The 23,025-nt window shown below is 42.6% G+C and overlaps 1 protein-coding gene across 3 annotated transcripts in view; it reads right to left on the bottom strand.

Annotated features, from left to right (window-relative positions):
• The window catches only part of LOC135541902 (sodium-coupled neutral amino acid transporter 3-like), a 66,902-nt gene extending 44,462 nt beyond the window's left edge, over positions 1-22,440 (bottom strand). Inside the window, exons 1-6 of one of the 3 annotated variants that reach the window (XM_064968393.1) lie at positions 22,188-22,440; positions 2,340-2,576; positions 1,483-1,832; positions 689-721; positions 383-467; positions 115-230 (exon numbers count right to left, since the gene is read on the bottom strand). In XM_064968393.1, the coding sequence (XP_064824465.1) occupies positions 115-230; positions 383-467; positions 689-721; positions 1,483-1,772 (524 nt within the window). In that variant the 5' untranslated portion in view covers positions 1,773-1,832; positions 2,340-2,576; positions 22,188-22,440. The remainder of the gene's footprint in view (positions 1-114; positions 231-382; positions 468-688; positions 722-1,482; positions 1,833-2,339; positions 2,577-22,187) is intronic. The other 2 variants (XM_064968391.1, XM_064968394.1) reach the window with 2 other exon arrangements.
• Positions 22,441-23,025: the final 585 nt, after the last annotated feature.

The following is a 23,025-nucleotide window of genomic DNA, read 5'->3' as shown; positions in this document are numbered from 1 at the left end:
AACTGTTGGTCATCTATGTTCATCACAATCATGAATTCATTCATACACCCATTCATTAATCCATCCATCCATTAATTAATTCATTCATTCATCTATCCATCCATGTTGACTCACAGGAATAGAACGACCCCTGTGTTGGCCATGGCATACGACAATCCCAGAATTCCACTTCCCATGATGGCGTTGCCCAAGTTGAACACTGACATTCCAAAAGAGGTCTTCCCCTCAAACTGATTCCATGGAGAAACATATAGAGGTGAACACGCTTGTTAGCACAATGCTTACAACAATCAAAGTTGCTTTACAGAAGAAGAGAATGAACACGTTACAGATTCATCTGAACCATCCACAAGGGTGAAAGCAGCCTATAGGTTCCACTTACATCTGTGAAGCGTGTGGTCTTTTTGTCCTCCATGTTAGACAGGAACTCCTGACTCTCTGCGAGGTTGGCCTCTGGATCCTCACTTCTGTGGGGATTCATGGGAATAAAGCACAGTCATAAGAACATGAAGCAAGAACAATGTTATAAAACCTCAACTCAAGGACACTGAGAGAATATTGGAATCACATAGGATAACATTCAACTGCTATAGGAGTCTGGGGCTGGTCTGTCCTTATCACAACTCATGATTGTAATGGTGAGAAACAGTACACTGAAACATATCCCTTCCTTGTCAATGTCACATACCTGACATTTTGGGCACTATTGGGAACAATTTCCCTACAAAGTACCGTAGAGAAAGACGTTCCATCATCCAATGAAAGCACAAAGAGAAAAAACAACAAACACACCCTCAGAAAATGACACAGTCTTGGTAAACATATGTATTCAACTACTTAAGGGCACATGGGGAGACACTGTACATGTTAAACAGTTGACGTAATTTCCTGTGACTAAGGGCCAGGTCTGTTCCGTGCTGATAGAGGTGACCTCATGATTAGTAGGGCAAAGGAACGCAGGCTCTGACGCTAGGTAGTACTAGGTACGCATGACACACATTTCCACACACATATCCAAGGTAGTTGACAAAGAGTAGTGTTGTTGTTGTGGGGTGTGTGAAGGGAGACATGTGACACTCTCAGAGAGTAGTAGGTCACAGCCGTAGCCCGCCCACAGGACTAGGCAGCCAGTAGCAGCGCTCACCTTACCTCTCTGACACGATAAGGCTCAGTGAGGGAATACATCACATTCAACACTAATAGTTTCATTCTCGACCAACGTAATATATTGCCTAATACCTAGTACCTGAGAGTATACTTTTTTTTAGCTGAAAAGGTTTCTCTTGTCTGCTATTGTGTATCTAATCTTGTCCACCAGCCGTCTCTCTCTCTCTGTCAAACATGAAATGCGAAAGCAATTGAGTCTGGGGATGAGGTTATCTTCTATCTGAAAGAGTGTTTACTGTACCTTTAGAGATGAAAAGCCTGTGTATTCTTTAGTATGTTTGCAGTCTGCTATCTTGTACCTGAGTGTATACTTACTGCTCTGTGGTGTCTCCTGGTGGTGTTTTGGCTGCTGCTGTGGTTTCCTCCCCAGTCTCATGGCCTTTCCCATTGGGAATAGAGTTCATCTCTGCTGGTGCTGGAGCTGATACTGGCACTGCAGGAGCAGGTTCCACGCTTTCAGCTGCTTTATCTTCACTCATCTTTGCTCCAATGTATGTGTGTGTGTGTGTGTGTGTGTGTGGGTGGGTGTGTAAGTGTTTGTGTGTAAATGTGTGTGTGTGCGTGTTGGTGTGTAAATGTGTGTGTAAGTGTGTGTGCTGGTGCATGTGTGTGTAAGTGTATGTGTGTGCTGTGGCTGACGTCCTCTTTTCTTTTCCTTCAGGAGTCTGTGACAGAATAGACACGTGGCAGTTAGACTACAACTGATGAGTAAATCATGTTCATAATCACTGGAATATTACAAACAGTTCATTAAATACAGATAAGCCTGCTAATCTTGCACAGCCATCTATCTGGGGATACAAATTGTACAACTTGAGTACAAATCTATTACAATAATACATTCAGCGATGCTTAACGACTAATACTGCATACAATCAGGCAGGTGGACGTTTATTGGGATGAGTCTTGTCCTAGAGGCAGAACTGAGAGATTTCCGATAGATATGCCAGCAGCAAAGTCAATATTGGCTACATTGTAAAAAATGTATGAAAACTAAAATGTGCTTTTTGGTCTTAATTTAAGGTTTGGGTTAGGCATTTGGGTTAGCAGTGTGGTTAGGGTTAAGGTTTAGAGCTATGTTTAAAATCTGATTTTATGACTGCGGTTGTGCCTGCTAGTGACCACTCTGCAGAGCTCCCTCCAGAACAAGATTCATGACGAAAAACACTAACCTGCTACAATCAAGGTGCCAATGCAGTAGTGTTAACAATGACTTGGCCTAAGAGGCATGTTGAAAGATAAATGAGGCCTGTTCTTAGCAGATATATTGAGACTGTCTGTGTCTTCCTGGTAGGCCCCAGGTGAACGTGCAGACCAGCTGGCTGGATGCTTTACGGACATATTCAATCTCTCCATATCCCAGTCTGTTGTCCCCACTTGCTTCAAGATGTCCATCATTGTTGCTGTACCTAAGAAAGTGAAGTTAACTGAACTAAATGACTATCACCCCGTTAGAACTCACTTCTGTCATCATGAAGTGCTTTGAGAGGCTAGTTAAGAGCCATATCACCTCCACCCTAGACCAGGGATGGGCGACTGGCGATCTGGCCTGCGTCCCTTATGTAGGCTTGCGGATACATTTCCAAAGACAGAACAAAACTCAATCTGGGTCTCAACTTACTCTTAAGAGTTAGAATAGTAGAATACACAAGGTGCAATTTCGACATTTGGTTGTGCATCAGCAGTTTCTCTCTTGTTATGTCAGTCACTGAACATGTCAGCAAACATTTTTTAGATTGGTATGTTAGATTGGTATGTTAGATTGGCATGTTAGATTGGTATGTTAGATTGGTATGTTAGTTGGTATTTTAGACTAGCAACCAGCTATCTAATAATATCGTAATCATGGTTGAATTACTGACCATGGCTCCCCCATTGATTTTGTTTGTCAGTCTCACTCAGATATCATATTAAAAACGGCAAACATTTCTCTCCATCCTATGGCAAAATGTGTAGAATTGCAGGAAATTTGCTGTAAAACTGCAACATTTTCTCTACAGCCCATATCAAAATGTGTAGAATTGCAGGATATTAATTCTAAAGCATAACATGTTTTGCTCACAGATGGGGGAAACAAAATTTCACTTAGGGCTCCCAAAAGGCTCTGACTACATGTTTGGGTGTGGATGTGGGTATGCCCCCCATGATAAGTTCCGATTTTTTGGTGTTTCCCACCCACATCAAAGTTGCCCATCCCTGCCCTAGACCAACTACAATTCGTGTACCGCCCCAAAAGATCCACGGATGATGCAATCACCCTCGCACTGAACACTGTTTTGTATTGCTAGGTATTACTGCACTGTAGGAGCTAGAAACACAAGCATTTCGCTGCACGTGCAATAACAGCTGTAAATGTGTCTAAAAGGACAATATAATTGTATTTTATTTACTTATAAAGCACTTTCTAAGAACTGGAGGAGTTGACAACACAAACACTTTCTATTGTCAGCTTGTCAAGCGTAAGATAAAAGCACCAGCCGTCATCATTGAAGTCAGAAAACTAAGTTGATAAACAACCTTTGTTTCTGGGGAGAATCTCCGGCATTATTTAGTTGTCAGCTGACAGGTATTTCCCTCTATACTGCTTATGAGAGGAAAGGCCCCAGTTAGCTGTGACACTCCAGGCTTTGGGAGGGATGGTTCGGGCCCCTTTGTGAGGGGCCCCTGTATCCTAGGTCCCCTACTGTGGTGTATAAGAAGAGCTGCTGGTGTACAGGCCCTGAAAGGCCCCTGAAAGGCTCCTGTGATATGTCTCCCTGTTCCTGTCAACCTCGGCTCCCTGGCTGTCCCTGAAAGCCCCCACAACTAATTTCCCCATTAGCTATGCAGCGTAAACAGGGGTAAAGGGCAGATGGAGTAGGGGGACAAGGTGGCACACACACAGTGCAAATCACAGAAGGAGGAGATGAAAGGCAGAAGAACCAGTTACGACCAGCTTAGAACCAGTTCTGGACCTAATTTCTTTTGTTATAGCTTGCCATTTCTTTCTTTAATCAGGAAGGTCTTAGTGTAGCGGCAGTGCTCACTCTCAGTGCTCCAGCCCTCTTCACTGACCCTGGTCCCCTCAGATGACCCTGGTCCCCTCAGATGACCCTTGCTCCCACCACCCCCACTTCCCTTCCCGCTTTTCAAAAGTACCTTTTTGTAAAATTATTTTAGCACATCAAACACAGAGGGAGATGTATAAACCCAGGGTCTCCATCGAGCAGTAGCCCCTCATGGCCTGTGTTACTGTGTCACCAGCCTCCACCAACCACATTGGGCTTCTCTGTCTCTCTGGCTAATGCGGGGCAACGTGGTCAGCTAGCAAAACATGGCACACAATGGCGCATGTTGTGTGGTTTCCTGGGAATGGGCTGGAGAACAGTGGCGCTATTGTGCCAGGCATCATTATACCACCGGCGCCCCCTTGGCTGCAGCTCCCAGGGCCACTCGATTGGCTGAAAAGGTAATTCATTGCGCCCTAATTGAAAAGACGGCACCTTGAATTCGACAGCTGCCAGGGTCCCATGCTCACGCACATGTGTGGCAGGGGTCGGGAAGGAGACAGGCAGGGTATGGTGCCACACACACTAGGACCCCATCACCAGTGAGGAGTCTCTCTGTCACTCAAACAGCCCACCATTCATAGACAGACTGGGCACTCAGAGGAGGACCTGCAGCTAAACCGACGTGTGATTGGCTGGCTGGAACACAGTGGGATCTCTGGGATGACGTCACAGGGTGGCGCTTCTCCACGACTTAGCTGATTGGGCAGAATCACATCTCAGGGAAACATTGTATGAATGAACTTCCTTCAGCTAACTGGTGTGAAAACACAAACACAGTGTGTTTTCATTCAGAAAGAATGCCTGGAAGATAGCTACCCACAGACACAGGGAATGTGGCATGAATACAGTTTGTTTGAAGACTTAGTTGATTGTTCCTCTAAGTCCCTGACAGAGTGAGCCACTGAAGATGAAAGAGAATGGCAATGAAGAAGAGGATGCTTACAATGGGGAATGTAGGACAGTCACCATGTTATGTAAGCAGCAAGGATACACACAGATCTCCATGTGAAGGACTAGGAGACTTCCCACCAGCGTTATACACAGATACACTATTAAATATAGTATGAAACATGAGAGAAAAGGTTGTGTATTGATGAGAACAGGTCTATCCAGGTCCAGTCAAGTAGCAATGAGATCATTCACATCCTGAATAGCATATGGTATGATGCCATCCTCACATCCCCTCCATGCACAATTAAAAAAGCCTGCCTGCCCAGCCATTATCACTTAAATCTCAACACCTCACTTTCCCAGATTAGCCTCCTAAAAGTGTGTGTGAGCAGTTTGACTGGAATTGGATTGTTGGGAGAACGTCATGCAGGCTTACTCAACACCTTTAGGGAGGTGTACATGTGGCGTCAGGTAATTACACCGAGAGCGTTTAATTAAATTCTGCATGCTGTTATTTTAAAGGTCTTTCCATCTATAAATAACTATTAATAGATAGGTTTATTTGCTCTGGCTCTGCATGCAGCATTAGTATACACATGGAAAGGCTGGCAGAGAGAGAGAGCAGCAGTCATTTGGCAATCATCCCTATTTTACTCCCTAAACCAGTGGATGTTGTGGATGCAGTGGTTTTATAATCCACCGTGTTCTGTTCTCTCAGGGTTTTATGTGTGTATTTGTTGGGTTGGGTCTCGGTTTTGTGTAGACGGAAGGCAGTGTCCCCAGGGGAAAGGAGCTTGTTCGGTAAGGGTGGGGGTTAGGGGTGGAGGAGGGGGCAGAATTATGCAAGAGCACGTCACATTGTTACGCTTCAGTTTGGGAGAAAATCAATGTCCTCATTCCCTGTCTAATCTGTCAGACTTGCTGTTTATCCATGCCCTGCAGAGCCCCAATCCCCAAAAACCTCAATTTGTCACCCTCCGACCAGCGTCTGTGCTGCTGGGCTTATGCTGCTCTGACGTAGGATGCACAGCTAAGAGACGTCATCCCAGGAGGGGGGTGTATGAGGGAAAGACATGTTTAGCTGGCCCTGATCCACATAGCACATTTACCAACACTGATTACTTTTACTGCCATGTGTGTGTGGAGGTGTCATGGGTGTCATGCCCATATTGTTTCTCTCTAAGACTACTATACACCTACTAATTGTATGGAGTTGGCTTTAGCTAGCCCAGATAGGTTCCCAATCTCATACAACCTTGTAACTAGCTACCAAGAAGCCATTTCAGGCTATCAATGAAGTTACAGTAGCTAGCTGCAGGCAGGGAGAAAATAAAAGTGCCACTGCCACACTTTTTCTAACCCATGTGGCTACACACATTTAAATTTATTTTTTCCTTACAACCCATAAATTATAGCACTGTATTGTATTTGTGTGTGCGCGTATTTTGATTAACTGCTTAACCTTTTCACTCGTGAGTTCCAAATATCTCGCACCAGTGTGAGTTTTTTTATGCGTGTCATGGCACTGTTCCAAAATGTGATTGTTACACAACAGGACGGTGCCTCAAATCAAGACACACTGCCTGCTAATTATCTTTCAACTTGTAAATTTCAAATTATTTTCTAACAAGGTTAATTTTCTGACAACATTTTGAATTGAGGTGTGTTCTGCCACCTCATTAATGCACAAGAAGTGTGAGGACAATTGTTGCAGACAATTTATGTTTGACGCTTAACTGAGCCAGACAAACTTCTCTCTTCAATGAGAGCCCAAGCACATCCCCAGTGTTTCCCCAGATCAAATAAGCAGAGATTTGTGCATCTCCAGTCAGAACAGGCCTTGCAGAAACTTTTCCCCCTGGCACATTTTCCGGCTGGCGCCCGCATTGCCTTCGTTGTTGTTTTCCTTACAAATAATAACTTTGGACATGTGTGCATTCCTATCAAAGCAAGTGCCTTATTTTCTGGATATCGTGTGGTTGTTTCTACTGTAGTATGCCATAGGTATGTATGGAGCATAATGTATTTACTGTTTTATTCACGTTTTCAAGTACTGGTGACAAATCATTCATTCCGATTCCTGCATGGATTTTAACTTCTTGATGCACCCATCCCGTAAGCGGGATCATTTGTCAACATCCTCTGAATTGCAGAGCGCTAAATTCAAATTAAATTACTAAAAATATTTAATTTTCAAGAAATCACAAGTGCAATGTAGCAAAACACAGTGTAACGGTATTCGTTGTCGGAAGAAGAGGAATCATCGGACCAAAGCGCAGTGTTCATACTTTTATTTCAACTGAACACTCAATAACAAAAATAACAGAGAATGAACGAAAACCGGAACAGTCCTGTCAGGTGCAGAAACACAAAACAGAAAATAACTACCCACAAAAACCCTGTGGGAAAAAGTTACCTAAGTATGGTTCCCAATCAGAGACAACGATAGACAGCTGTCCCTGATTGAGAACCATACCCGGGCAAAACAAAGAAATACAAAAACTTAGAAAAGGGAACATAGAAGGCCCACCCAAATCACACCCTGACCAAACCAAAATAGAGACGTAAAAAGCTCTAAGGTCAGGGCGTGACACACAGCTTAGCTTGTTGTTAATCCACCTGGCGTGACAGATTTCAAAAAAGCTTTTCGGCGAAAGAATACCAAGTGTTTATGTAAGGACATCTCTCTCAGCAGACAAAACATTGCAAACAGCTAGCAGCAAAGTAGATTGGTCATGAAAGTTAAAAAAAGCAATAAAATGAATCGCTTACCTTTGATGATCTTCGGATGTTTGCACTCACGAGACTCCCAGTTACACAATAAATGTTCCTTTTGTTCCATAAAGATTGTTTTATATCCAAAATACCTAACAAATGTTTATGTCATCTGTAAATATGAACACAGTTGTTAAATTACGAGCCTAGTTGGTTTAGCCATGGAAAAAGAAGAGAAACTTCCGCTAGCCATGATTGGTTGGGATAATGGTTGGCATGGACATGCAGAGAGATGAGTTCTGATTGGTCTGCCATGCCTATAACATGAGCTGCTCAGATAATCCTTGCTGCTGTGGATTTTTCGAAAGATATAGCCTTTGAGAACTGCAAAAGTGTTGCTACTGCTCTCAACAACATTGCTGCGATCATGCCATGCTGACTCTCTCTGACTCTGAAAATGAATCAGATGATGAGGAAATCCCTGACTTAGGTAAAAACATTTTAATTAGCCTGTTTGCATTGATATTTATAGCGTACTGTTAGCTAGCTGGCCAACATTGAACCTAGTTGGTTAGCTTAAGCTACCTGCAGATTCATACTACATCATTTCATACATGGTGGCTAGCTATGACAATCAGTTGTATTGGTACTGGTTGGGATTGTGGTTAATTGTTTAGCTAGCTAGCTACATGTCTAAACAAAGACTTCACTTTACCAGATGATTACATGGCCCATCAACTTAGCCAGGTGCCTCTGGGGCTGATTACGGCCATTTATTGTATTTCATGAACATCTGAAGAGGTCTAGACAATATAGACACATCAACTTAGCTAGATGTAGCTGAGGAGGGGGCTATTTTAGGCCTCTATTTCACATGACCCACCAAGTGTTTCTGGGTAAGCCTCATCAAGACCCTGCCCAAACAAGCATAGGTTACACCTCAAGCATGAGAACTTTCAGCGAGTTGTGAACATCATCAACAACTATGCAGAGGATAATGCAATAGTATTACCAGGAAGCCACACAGGACACAAACATTTTGGTGGGAAGCTACTGCCATCTCATGTGGCAAAAGCAGCGATGTGGAGTCTACAAGGAATCGATGAGAACACTTGTTGTGTAAAACAATAACAACACATATTTTGATTATTTAACATGATTGGCACTACTCTTATTGATCTTACATTCTTTATAGATTGTATTTTTACCTGGAGTTTTTACTACTTTCATAATTTTAGTCTTGAAATATAAAAGGTTTTACTACGGTGCCGGTCTAGCACATGGAGATGGGTGGGGCTAAGGCTTAAGAGGGTGTGATGCTGAATGGGTTTGAACAAAGAAGTGTAAAAACTGACCCAAACCACTTTTCAAGGCCCAGAGCTTCCAGTGATGATCCATGACACGAAGGCTCCAGCAATGATCCATGGCACGAAACCTCCAGCGATGATCCATGGCACGAAGCCTCCAGCGATGATCCATGGCACGAAGCCTCCAGCGATGATCCATGGCACGGAGCCTGCAGTGACGGTCCCCAGTCCGGAGCCTCCAGCGACGGTTCCCAGTCAAGAGCTTGCAGCGACGATCTACAGTCCGGAGGTCCCGGTGTGACCTAATAGAAAATCTATGTTTTCTATTTCTTTGTTGTTTTTGAGTGTGGTTCCCAATCAGAGGCAGCTGTCTATTGTTGTCTCTGATTGGGGATCATATACAAGTTGTGATTTTCTGTTTGGGTTTTGTGTGGTGTTATTTTCTGTTTAGTGTCTGTGCCTGACGGAACTGTTGCTTTCGTTTTTGGATTTGTTATTTTTGTTTGAGTGTTTCTTGAAAATAAATATCATGAACACTTTCCACGCTGCGCTTTGGTCCACTCTTCCTTCCACCGACGACGAGAGCTGTTACACAATCATTTGAAACTGCAGCTGGAAAGACTGCAAACTTGCTGCACTTGAACGTTTCATTTGACATTTTTTCAATTTACCTTTCTTTGTATATATCCATAAAAATGATGGCAGCTGATTCATGATTTCGACTGGCTGAAAAACGCTGCCTGCCTGTCTGACTCATACCGACACGTTCATTACCATGCCACAACTAATTTGAATGTTGAAAATGTCGGCGAGACAGACAGCAAGGTTGATACAAATTTCTGCTGTTGAAAACTAAATGTTAGTCTTAAAGAAATGTGATATAATGTCTAGATGATTTTATAGTGGATATCAAGTTTATAAAGTGCCTGGCTGGGCTGATGAGACAACGTATTGCACAGTCAGGTGGAACAGAGTAAATAGGCTTTTAACGTCACAGATTTAGCCGGTGGTAACTTGTGAAAAAGACACTGGATGGAATGCGGTTTTAACCAATCAGCATTCAGGATTAGATCCACCTGATGTATAATGTATAGCATTTTGAATATCTGTGTCTGTACATTTATCCAATATACAGTTGAAGTCGGAAGTTTACATAGACTTAGGTTGGAGTCATTAAAACTTGTTTTTCAACCACTCCACAAATTTCTTGTTTACAAACTATAGTTTTGGCAAGCTTCTGTTAGGCTAATTGACATCATTTGAGTCAATCGGAGGTGTACCTGTGGATGTTTTTCAAGGCCTACCTCAGTGCCTCTTTGCTTGACATCATGGAAAAATCTAAAAAATCAGCCAATACATTAGAAAAAGAATTGTAGACTTCCAAGTCTAGTTCATACTTGGGAGCAATTTCCAAATGCCTGAAGGTACCACGTTCATCTGTACAAACAATAGTACGCAAGTATAAACACCATGGGACCACGCAGCCGTCACACCGCTCAGAAAGGAGACCCATTCTTTCTCCTAGAGATGAACGTACTTTGGTGCAAAAAGTGCAAATCAATCCCAGAACAACAGCAAAGGACCTTGTGAAGATGCTGGAGGAAACAGGTACAAAAGTATCTATATCCACAGTAAATCGAGTCCTATATCGACATAACCTGAAAGGCCGCTCAGTAAGGAAGTAGCCACTGCTCCAAAACTGCCATAAAAAAGCCAGACTACGGTTTGCAACTGCACATGGGGACAAAGATCGTACTTTTTGGAGAAATGTTGTCTGGTCTGATGAAACTGTTTGGCCATAATGACCATCGTTATGTTTGGAGGAAAAAAGGGGAGGCTTGCAAGCCGAAGAACACCATCCCAACCGTGAAGCACAGGGGTGGCATCATCATATTGTGGGGATGCTTTGCTGCAGGAGGGACTGGTGCACTTCACAAAATAGATGGCGTCATGAGGAAGGACAATTATGTGGATATATTGAAGCAACATCTCAAGACATCAGTCAGGAAGTTAAAGTTTGGTCGTAAATGGGTCTTCCAAATGGACAATGACCCCAAGCATACTTCCAAAGTTGTGGCAAAATGGCTTAAGGACAACAAAGTCAAGGTATTAGAAAGTCCTGAACTCAATCCTAAAGGAAATTTGTGGGCTAAACTGAAAAAGCGTGTGCGAGCAAGGAGGCCTACAAACCTGACTCAGTTACACTAGCTCTGCCAGGAGGAATCGGACAAAATTAATCCAACTTATTGTGGAAAGCTTGTGGAAGGCTACCCAAAACATTTGACCAAAGTTAACCTCTCTAGGGTATGCTAGCGTCCCACCTCGTCAACAGCCAAATTCAGCAGGGACTTTTTACTAGGATTAAATGTCAGGGATTGTGAAAAACTGAGTTTAAATGTATTCGGCTAAGCTGTATGTAAACCTCCGACTTCAACTGTATGTATGTATGTATATATATATATATATATATATATATATATATCAGTGCCTTGCGAAAGTATTTGGCCCCCTTGAACTTTGCGACCTTTTGCCACATTTCAGGCTTCAAACATAAAGATATAAAACTGTATTTTTTTGTGAAGAATCAACAACAAGTGGGACACAATCATGAAGTGGAACGACATTTATTGGATATTTCAAACTTTTTTAACAAATCAAAAACTGAAAAATTGGGCGGGCAAAATTATTCAGCCCCTTTACTTTCAGTGCAGCAAACTCTCTCCAGAAGTTCAGTGAGGATTTCTGAATGATCAAATGTTGACCTAAATGACTAATGATGATAAATACAATCCACCTGTGTGTAATCAAGTCTCTGTATAAATGCACCTGCACTGTGATAGTCTCAGAGGTCCGTTAAAAGCACAGAGAGCATCATGAAGAACAAGGAACACACCAGGCAGGTCCGAGACACTGTTGTGAAGAAGTTTAAAGCTGGATTTGGATACAAAAAGATTTCCCAAGCATTAAACATCCCAAGGAGCACTGTGCAAGCGATAATATTGAAATGGAAGGAGTATCAGACCACTGCAAATCTACCAAGACCTGGCCGTCCCTCTAAACTTTCAGCCCATACAAGGAGAAGACTGATCAGAGATGCAGCCAAGAGGCCCATGATCACTCTGGATGAACTGCAGAGAACTACAGCTGAGGTGGGAGACTCTGTCTATAGGACAACAATCAGTCGTATATTGCACAAATCTGGCCTTTATGGAAGAGTGGCAAGAAGATATCCATAAAAAGTGTTGTTTAAAGTTTGCCACAAGCCACCTGGGAGACACACCAAACATGTGGAAGAAGGTGCTCTGGTCAGATGAAACCAAAATTGAACTTTTTGGTAACAATGCAAAACTTTATGTTTGGCGTAAAAGCAACACAGCGCATCACCCTGAACACACCATACCCACTGTCAAACATGGTGATGGCAGCATCATGGTTTGGGCCTGCTTTTCTTCAGCAGGGACAGGGAAGATGGTTAAAATTGATGGGAAGATGGATGGAGCCAAATACAGGACCATTCTGGAAGAAAACCTGATGGAGTCAGCAAAAGACCTGAGACTGGGACGGAGATTTGTCTTCCAACAAGACAATGATCCAAAACATAAAGCAAAATCTACAATGGAATGGTTCAAAAATAAACATATCCAGGTGTTAGAATGGCCAAGTCAAAGTCCAGACCTGAATCCAATCGAGAATCTGTGAAAAGAACTGAAAACTGCTGTTCACAAATGCTCTCCATCCAACCTCACTGAGCTTGAGCTGTTTTGCAAGGAGGAATGGGAAAAAAATTCAGTCTCTCGATGTGCAAAACTGATAGAGACATATCCCAAGCGACTTACAGCTGTAATCGCAGCAAAAGGTGGCGCTACAAAGTATTAACTTAAGGGGGCTGAATAATTTTGCATGCCCAATTTTTCCGTTTTTGATTTGTTAAAAAAGTTTGAAATATCCAATAAATGTCGTTCCACTTCATGATTGTGTCCCACTTGTTGTTGATTCTTCACAAAAAAAATACAGTTTTATATCTTTGTTTGAAGCCTGAAATGTGGCAAAAGGTTGCAAAGTTCAAGGGGCCGAATACTTTCGCAAGGCACTGTATATTTGAACATAAGTCCAACAACAGGTGGGGGTCACATATACCTATTGATTCTTGAAGAGTATACCTTGTCAATGCCTCGTGACTTTAGTTCAACTGTCTAACCCCATCAGAACCCAAAATAGGAGCTTGTTTTACTTAATTGTTTGTAAACAATGTAATTGCAAGAAAACACTGTATAGCTTCAAAGCATGGTTAAAACTACAGTATTATTTTGATCTCATGGATGGTCCTTGCATCCATAGCCATGTCTATGAATTTGAAAGTAGTTATTTTCTCCAGCCACATCCCTAAACTGTTTGCCCAAAAATAAAATCTCATATTGTGCCACTGAGGTATTTCATTTTTTCCGTCTAGCTACCTGTCAAACTGAAATCCCCTGGGCCCTGAGTGACAACATGTCTGACTAGAAAACATCTCATCTCTCTCTAGCGGGCTGAATGTTCAGTGTGGAGAGATTTACAACAGATTAAGAGATTACACTTTTCCACAAAATGTCTCTTATGAGCTGCTAATAGGCATCTCTCCCTGTGTGGCCGGCCATGTTTAAGAGGAAACCGTGGAGAGGAGAGTCTAGGGGTTTCTGACAGCCTATCTATGTCTGTCCCTAGGATGACTAGATTAGACCAGAGCCACTCTCACTCAGACGGGAAATCGGGATTTAACTTCCCATGCTTGTCACACACACACACTATGCTGCTAAAAATAGAATAGCCCCTCCATGTCACACACAGAGGCCTTTTGAGCAGCAGCAAAAGCAAGTGTGAATGGATGGATGGATGGGTGGGATGGATGGATGGATGTAGAGGACTCCTAGAATAACCCTGCTTGGTAAACAGTTAGTTATGAAACGTGCTGGTAGACATGGTGGATGGGCTGAACAGCCATCTGTTTATTCTCGTTCTACACACACAGCAATCAGAAGGGTGTGCTTCACACTCATCCACATTACTATATTCATTTAATTCCACAAATACTTATGTGCGAGGGGGATACGCTGGCACCAGCTGTAATCGCCAGCTTTCCTTTCAACCTACTACTTGGCCTTATTTCAGCAGTATAACCATGCTCTTGTGACTGGACTGCTAAATTAAGTACTTAACCAACTGAAACAATCTACAGTACACATGGAACCCTTCAGCTCCACTCTATGTATATGTGCCTTGAATATTTTGTTTCAAAGTGTAGTCCCAGTCAGTCACCGACCAATATATTGAATGACAGGTGAGGTTGCTGACATTAACAGAACACAGAGCCTCAGAGTAAGACACTTCTGATGCTGTAACAGACATCCTCTCACCCTTTCAAATCACAGACCTGTGCCCCATGGCTACTGCTCTTGCTATTACATGCCTCTGACTCCCAGTGTGATCCGCCATCTGTGTGAATTGGAGATTAACTGGGAACTCAATTTGTCAGTCTGAGATGCTCCTCATCGCTCTCTCTCACTCGTATATATTGAATACTCCCTCCTTTTTCTGTTAATCTGATACATCACACATTACTCATAGAAATGAAGGCTGGAATATAAACATTGTGATGAAGAGAGTGGGAGATACACAGTATTGCAACCACAGCAATAGCTTGGAATCAGGCCCTTATCTGGAAAACAGGCTTCTAACAGGCACACAGAAAATCTGCGGCTGCTTGGCCATGGAAACCCATTTCACGAGCTCCTGACGAACAGTTCCTGTGATGAAGTTGCTTCCAGAGGCAGTTTGGAACTCGGTAATGAGTGTTGCAACTGAAGACAGGCGTTTTTATACTCTACGCACTTCAGCAATCAGCTGTCCCGTTCTGTGAGCTTGTGTGGCATACTACTTTGTGGCTGAGCCGTTGTTGCTCCCATACGTTTCCACTTCAAAATAGCAGCACTTACAGTTGACCAATTTGATGAACTGACTTGTTGGAAAAGTGGCATCCTATGATGCTGCCACGTTGAAATTCACTGAGCTCTTAAGTAAGGCAATTATACTGCCAAAGTTAATCTATGGATATTGCATGGCTGTGTTTCCAATTTTACACACCTGTCAGCAATGGGTGTGGCTGAAATAGCCATGTATTGCATCTTTGCTGACATACCTGCTTGCAAGGTCGGTAGACTTTAGAAAACCAAGCAATTACTAAATGTACTGAATAAGACTCAAATTCCTTTCAATCTTTTACCCAGATTTTATCAGAGATGCAGGCAGCTCAATAGGTATGCTTAGATATGCAGAAAAATATACATATTTTTGACATAGAATTAAACATAATTATTATGGCTCTAGATTACAGGAAATAGCTGTTTCAGGTGTTTGAAAATTGCAAAATTGTCCATCTTCTAGGCCTAGCCCCCATCCAGACCATCTGCCGGCCATCCTCACGTACTTTGTGCTCCCTCAGATTTTTGGGATGCATGACGCCCCTGTATATGTGCGTGTGTGTATGCGGCCTGTGGGCTCAGGGTGTCGGCAGTGTGTGTTTGTGTGTGTTTGAATAGGTGTGTATCTGTGGATGAACTCTAATGCAGCGTGGAGGTGTTTGGAAGGGAGTAGAGCTGAGCTGTGTGGTTCCAGTGTCCTACGGCTGGCTGGCTGGGCTGTGTGAAGAAGGAACTGCAGCTGGGTGACTGGAAATGTGATTTATTTATAGAGCAATCCGCATCACATCCTCACGCTAGCTCACATTCTCACAATTTACACCCCACAGGGAGGAAGTGACACTGTAGAATGCTACATCACACTGGTAACAAGACCACAGCACAGCTAGATCAAATAATCAACCAGGAAATGGAGGACACAGGTATGAGGGTCAGCATGTAGAACACAGGTAGAGAACACTGGTAAGAAACATAGGGGTAAATCCTAACGTCCACACTTGGTTAAATAAAGGTAAAAAAAAAATGTAACTGCCCCAATGCCTAGGCTACCTAGGCTACCTGCCACCCCCACTCTAGCACATGGATAAGGAGAGAGATTATCTCAGGGGCAACCATCCAGCTGGAAATTCAGCGAGTGGCCTCCACCATGGTTCAGCAGCGTGGACCCAGCTACATCACATGGACAGGTACAGGATGGCAACAACAACTGCCCGAGTTACACCAGGAACGCACAATCCCTTCATCAGTGCTCAGACTGTCCGCAATAGGCTGAGAGAGGCTGGACTGAGGGCGTGTAGGCCTGTGGTAAGGCAGGTCCTCACCAGACATCACCGGCAACAACGTCGCCTATGGGCAAAAACCCACCGACGCAGGACCAGACAGGACTGGCAAAAAGTGGTCTTCACTGATGAGTCGTGGTTTTGTCTCACCAAGGGTGATGGTCGGATTTGCGTTTATCGTCGAAGGAATGAGCGTTACACCGAGGCCTGTACTCTGGAGTGGGATCGATTTGGAGGTGGTGTGTTACAACATCATCGGACTGAGCTTGTTGTCATTGCAGGCAATCTCAACGCTGTGCGTTACAGGGAAGACATCCTCCTCCCTCATGTGGTACCCTTCCTGCAGGCTCATCCTGACATGACCCTCCAGCATGAACATGCCACCAGCCATACTGCTCGTTCTGTGCGTGATTTCCTGCAAGACAGGAATGTCAGTGTTCTGCCAAGGCCAGCGAAGAGCCTGGATCTCAATCCCATTGAGCACGTCTGGGACCTGTTGGATCGGAGGGGGATGGCTAGGGCCATTCCCCCCAGAAATGTGCGGGAACTTGCAGGTGCCTTGGTGGAAGAGTGGGGAAACATCTCACAGCAAGGACTGGCAAATCTGGTGCAGTCCACGAGGAGATGCACTGCAGTACTTAATGCAGCTGATGGCCACACCAGATACTGACAGTTGTTTTTAATTTTGACCCCCCCTTTATTCAATTTCTGTTAGTCACATGTCTGTGGAATTTGTTCAGTCTATGTCTCAGTTGCTGAATCTTGTTATGTTCATGCAAATATTTACACATGTTAAGTTTGCTGAAAGTATACGCAGTTGACAGTGAGAGGACGTTTCTTTTTTTGCTGAGTATAGTACCAGATCAATGTGCAGAGGTACAAGGTATTTGAGGTAGATACAGTATGAACCTGAAAGCAGGGTAAAGTGACTAGGCATCAAGATAGATAGTACTAAGAGAAAAATGATGAGTGTATGCATGTGTGTGTGTGTATGTGTCACGCCCTGGTCGTAGTATATTGTGTTTGTCTTTATTTATTTGGTCAGGCTGGGGTGTGAAATGGGTTTATTGTGGTGTGTTTTGTCTTGGGGTGTTGTTAGGTGTTGGGTGTGTGGCTTAGTGGGGGTATCTAGCATAGTCTATGGCTGTCTGGAGTGGTTCTCAATCAGAGGCAGGTGTTTATCGTTGTCTCTGATTGAGAACCATATTTAGGCAGCCATATTCTTTGAGTATTTCGTGGGTGATTGTTCCTGTCTCTGTGTTTGTGTTCACCAGATAGGCTGTATAGGTTTTCACGGTCGGTCTTTGTTTTGTTCGTTATTTTCATGTCTAGTTCATTTCATTGAACATGAATAACCACCACGCTGCATTTTGGTCCGCTTCTCCTTCGACAGACGAGAACCGTTACAGTATGTGTGTTTGTGTTGTGTCAGTATGCATGTGTGAATGTGTGTGGGTTTTGTTTAGGAGTGCCAATGTAGTGTGTGTGAGTGAATGTGTATATACAGTGTATAAACCTCACGTAATTCTGCCTAAAAACAATTACTATTTTTCTCTATGAGTGGCATATGGGCTTTTTCGGTGAGAGTTGATGTCGCCCTGTGATAAGAAGTGGCCACTTTGTCAAAGGCAGGGGAGCAAAATATTTTGATTGTCCATTCCCAGCACGCCTCTCCGGGGTGCTGTTGGAGAGACGCATCGCTGTGGTGCTCCACCAACGTTCCGTCACAAAATCATGGAACAGAAATGTACATTTTAGTCATTTAGCAGACACTCTTAACCAGAGTGACTTACAGGAGCAAAAGGGAACATCAACAGATTTTTCACATAGTCAGCTCAGTGATTCAAACCAGCAATCTTTCAGTTACTGGCCCCGTAAAGCAGATATAGCCTATGGTAGAAAGAGGATGTGGTTTTTCCTGGAGATAATGAGTCAGACACTTTTCACATGTAATGAGACAGACGCTACAGACACTTTTTACATATAATGAGACAGACGCTACAGACACTTTTTACATGTAATGAGACAGACGCTACAAACACTTTTTACATGTAATGAGACAGACGCTACAAACACTTTTTACATGTAATGAGACAGACACTTTTTACATGTAATGAGACAGACACTTTTTACATGTAATGACAGACACTTTTTACAACAAGCACATTTCTCAGATCAAATAGCCTAACCTAAATGGCGCCCAATCATATAAAACTGACGTTGTGTGCTGACGCTAACAAACACCATATCCTAAAAACAGGACTGGTCAAAGTAAAATAGACAGTATGGAATGGACAATCAGGCTACTCACAACTGTTGTCCAGGAGTTTCACCCTGTGGGCTAAATTGTCATGATCAGTGGTTTCAAGTTTCTATCAGTCACTTTTTGTTGAGCTGGTCATAGCGGGGGGGAAAGAATACTTCTGCATTTCCCGCTGTTCTCATTGGAAATAGGCTCAGGATAACTCCTGATAAACAGGTAGCTGATATTTAGAGCTTAAATAGACAAATTGATTTGTCACAGGAATCAGGATTAAAAAACTGCCTGTTGGCAAATGGTAGAACATTCATAAAATTCCATTGCAAGTGACACTGTAGGATACACCCCAGTAAGCACGGACTAACGCCAACTATTTGTTAGCATAGCTGAAACAAATAGATTAGTACCTCTCCTCACTGATGTCACAATGAGGCCATTGACATAGCAGAGGGGTAAGAGCATGTCTCTGAGTCTGGCCTCCTAATTCTAGCCCTGCATCCTGTGCCTAATAGACACCCTGATCACTGCTGAGTGAAAGAGCGTAACTCTGGATGTCCTCCATCAATGCACTCTTACGCACTTCCTCAGATGTTAAATTGAACAGATGAGTGACATAACTTGATACAAACACATGAGCTTTCCTGATGTAGTGGCCTCAATTTCCAAAACTCAGACAAGATTTAGCCCGGTCTATTAGACTGTGGTTATGAAACAGCTTTATGAAATAGAGGTTGTGACATTGTGTGGTGGACCCGGAGGCATTCCCACAACCAAATTAGACACATTTCATTTGAGGTTTTCATCATTTTATCTTTAGCAAATCTAAAAGTGTGTGTTCTGGGTATTCTAAGACTCTGTGAAAGTTAGTCTCAAACACTCTTTTAAAACTGCTCAAATAAGGCCAAAGATCTTTGAGTGGATGCTCTTACAAACCCGGACTGATGCCATGCACATTTCCAAAGAAAAGCTAACCACCTGTTCAAAATATTTTATTTGACTACCTCCCTAATCTTGGTAGCTCAGACAATTAAAAAGATTACAGGTAGTTTTCCCTCTCAGACTAGGGATTTACAAAGTACTTCAATGTACAAATAGAACTTATAAAAGAGTTTGGTTTTCATAGCTGAGGATTTCTCTAATGCGCCTTGACTACATCTGATCAGACATATTTGTAGGTTTAATAGGTTAGAATCCTGAGATGTTCCTTATCATTCTGGTACACTTTGAAAGCCCCTGAGTTGAATTGAACAGGAGCCCACAGTAAGCAGTGACTGGATTTAACTATGTGGGGAAACAAAAGTTATTAACATGTTATAACATATGTAATAACCACACCAATCGTAAAGCTCTCCAATGTAGTTTCTACCACACATCTCTGACCTGGCTGCAGGTAACCATCATATTACGGTGAGGGGGGTTGAGAGTATAAAATGAATTTGTTGTTGAAGTTGATGTTCCCATCATTTCATTAATTCAGCGAGACAAAGCAAATCACAGCATCAAAACACTTGACAAGACAGTGGCTTATGTCTTCCCACTGTCTACATCTCTGGGCCTCAAGTCTCTGTGGGGGAGTTCAGTCTTCCTGCATTGCATGAGTTCAAAAATGTCAAATGTAATTCATTTCATGTTGACTTGTTATTCCTGCAGAGGAATAGCAATACATGCAGACAGGAGGGGGATACATTACAAAGGTAGAAAATACTTTGATACAATAAGATAGGGTAGAGTGAACCCCTCTACTGAGCAGGCCATTAACTCTCACACCACCATAGTGAAGATGATACAAGGAGCTATAATGTGGGATTCCATTACATGAACAGCACAAACCAAATGCACTTAAGTTTGAGATTCAGAGAGAGCATGGAAAACCATCTGTGAGACAATTATCCTACTAAGGCACTCACTACTAGGTAATTATTACAATACTTGGACTGTGATTCAAGTCATACTGCAAATGTGTATCAAACAAGGTAAGAGAGAAAAACTGAAAAACACTTGTCAGCCGAGTTTAATTATGTCACATGGATAACAACTCACAAAATGAGAAAAGGATGACACTCTCTCTCAATCTCTGAGGGGGGGTGCAAATTAGGGTTTTGTAGGGGGGGGCTTGAGTGCCTTGCTCAAGGGCACTGACAGATTTTTCACATTGTAAGCTCAGGTATTTGAACCAGCTACCTTTTGGTTACTGGCCCAAAGCTCTAACCGCTAGGCTACCTGCCGCCCAGTCAGTTACAAAATTACAAAAAGTAATGTTCACAGTCAAACATGTCACTCTCAAAGGATGAAAATCAAACCACTGATCCAATAAGCCTACACACCAAATAAATTCATATTATATGCTACGAAGTTGAGCTCAATCAAAAAATGACGCTACATAAACACACACACACACACACACTTGTGTGAATCTGTAGTTCAAAGCACACAGCTCTGGCTGGAGCATTCAGTCCGCTCAGCAGTAAGCCAGTGTTCTGGAGTGGGGGTGGGGCTGGAGGGGGAGAAGGTGAAGGTGGAGAGAGTGAGACAGAGCATGACTCACTGACGAGCCAGCTTTTTCAAATATAGAAACAGTAGTCTTGACAAGCCGACAGAACAGTAACTCACGCCTGCTCCCTCCTGTCAGCTCCAGCAAACACAGTAGTCTCACCTGCTGCCCTCCCAACAAATAGCCCTCAGAAGGGGCTCCGCCCTCTGGGGCTTCTCAGCAACCCAGGTGTATCTAGAAATGCTTGTTATCTGTCTAATGCATAGTGACCCAGAGTTACAGGGTGGGGGTGTACAATAGATAATACAACTCAACACACCATATAAAAACGTGTTCCTAAATGGACTATAGGCTTCTGTTGTAGGCTATGTCAATTACAGGGGCCTGATTTGCAAGGGGCAAATTAAAACTTTATTGGACTGGCCTATATGATAATAACGGAATATCTGCCAATAATAAGCTATAGTATATGCTAGGTTTATGTAGTAAACGAGAAGGGGGATACGGATAGCCAGTTAAAAATGCCACAGCATCTATTGAAGTGTCGAAGAATTGTGGCAAATATGCCACATGCTGAATACAAACATTTGTATAACATAAACTAATGGCGAATAAAGTATGAACAATCACTAGCTGTCTTTTTCTGAACTAGAATTTGAAATTGTAGATGACGAAGGCATCATCACCCAGCGTGGCTGCGCAAGTTACTGTATAACCTGGCGAAAGAGCAAGATCCACGAGCACTGTCTGAGAACTGTTACTTCAGTAATATTAACGCCACAATAATGTAAGAATGTAACAGCACTCTTTAGGTAAAAGTAATTCGAGAAGATATGTCTTACATTTCAAAAAATGTTTCACAGTATTATTTTTCATTGGAGCGACCATTTGGCTCAAGGTGGCAATCCTATTCGATAACAGGTTCATAATATGAATAGTTGTGACAGTTTGATAGCTATATTTATTCTATATTCAATAGACCACAAAGGGAATGACGAGAGTGACGAATATCCGACTATGAATATGAAAATACATTCATTCCACTGAAAATTAACGTGAATAATAATCTTACCAGAGAGAACTAGTGAGCCACTGTGCCAACTCCGGATATCTCCACACGGATCTTGCCTCCGCTGCCTTACTGTTTTTCCTTCATCTAGTGGCTTCTCTTCTTTCTGTTACCTGTTAGATGGCAAAAAAAGTATATGTATATATATATCGTGATCCCTGTTCGCTCCTTCTCAAATGCTATGTAAATGTCATGTGTTCACGAGTAAAATTCTCCTGATCTCTTAAAAGTGGGATGTCGAGTGGGTCCAGGGTCCGCCTACTGCATGCAACCTCCAATCAATTGGTTCTCTCAAGTGCGGTTCCCAGAGCACAACAAAATTACATTCTTGCACTGTGCTTACTACATACAGTAGCAGCCTACATTTCTTTCTTTTTTCTGCACTTTAATTGGACGTTGAATAAACTATACAGAAATAATGATATCCATATGCATGGTTGTTTTTTTATACATTTTTCTATTTTCTCACCAATGTAGGCTAAATCAAGATGTAGTTGCATGATTACTAAACTGCATCGTAGATCATAGAGAATTTACCCAATAATATGGAAGAGAGCATATCACACACAATAGACTGGGTTTTATTTGATGTATTCTCATTCCTTTAATGATTTAGTTCTATTCTTATGCAAATCTACATACAGTGGGGCAAAAAAGTATTTAGTCAGCCACCAATTGTGCAAGTTCTCCCACTTAAAAAGATGAGAGAGGCCTGTAATTTTCATCATAGGTACACTTCAACTATGACAGACAAAATGAGGAAAGAAAATCCAGAAAATCACATTGTAGTATTTTTTATGAATTTATTTGCAAATTATGGTGGAAAATAAGTATTTGGTCA

Source organism: Oncorhynchus masou, chromosome 6, assembly GCF_036934945.1.
Source record: "Oncorhynchus masou masou isolate Uvic2021 chromosome 6, UVic_Omas_1.1, whole genome shotgun sequence".
In the NCBI taxonomy this organism is placed as follows: domain Eukaryota; kingdom Metazoa; phylum Chordata; class Actinopteri; order Salmoniformes; family Salmonidae; genus Oncorhynchus; species Oncorhynchus masou.
Note: the sequence above shows the minus strand (reverse complement) of the source record. Positions and strands in the feature narration are given on the sequence as shown.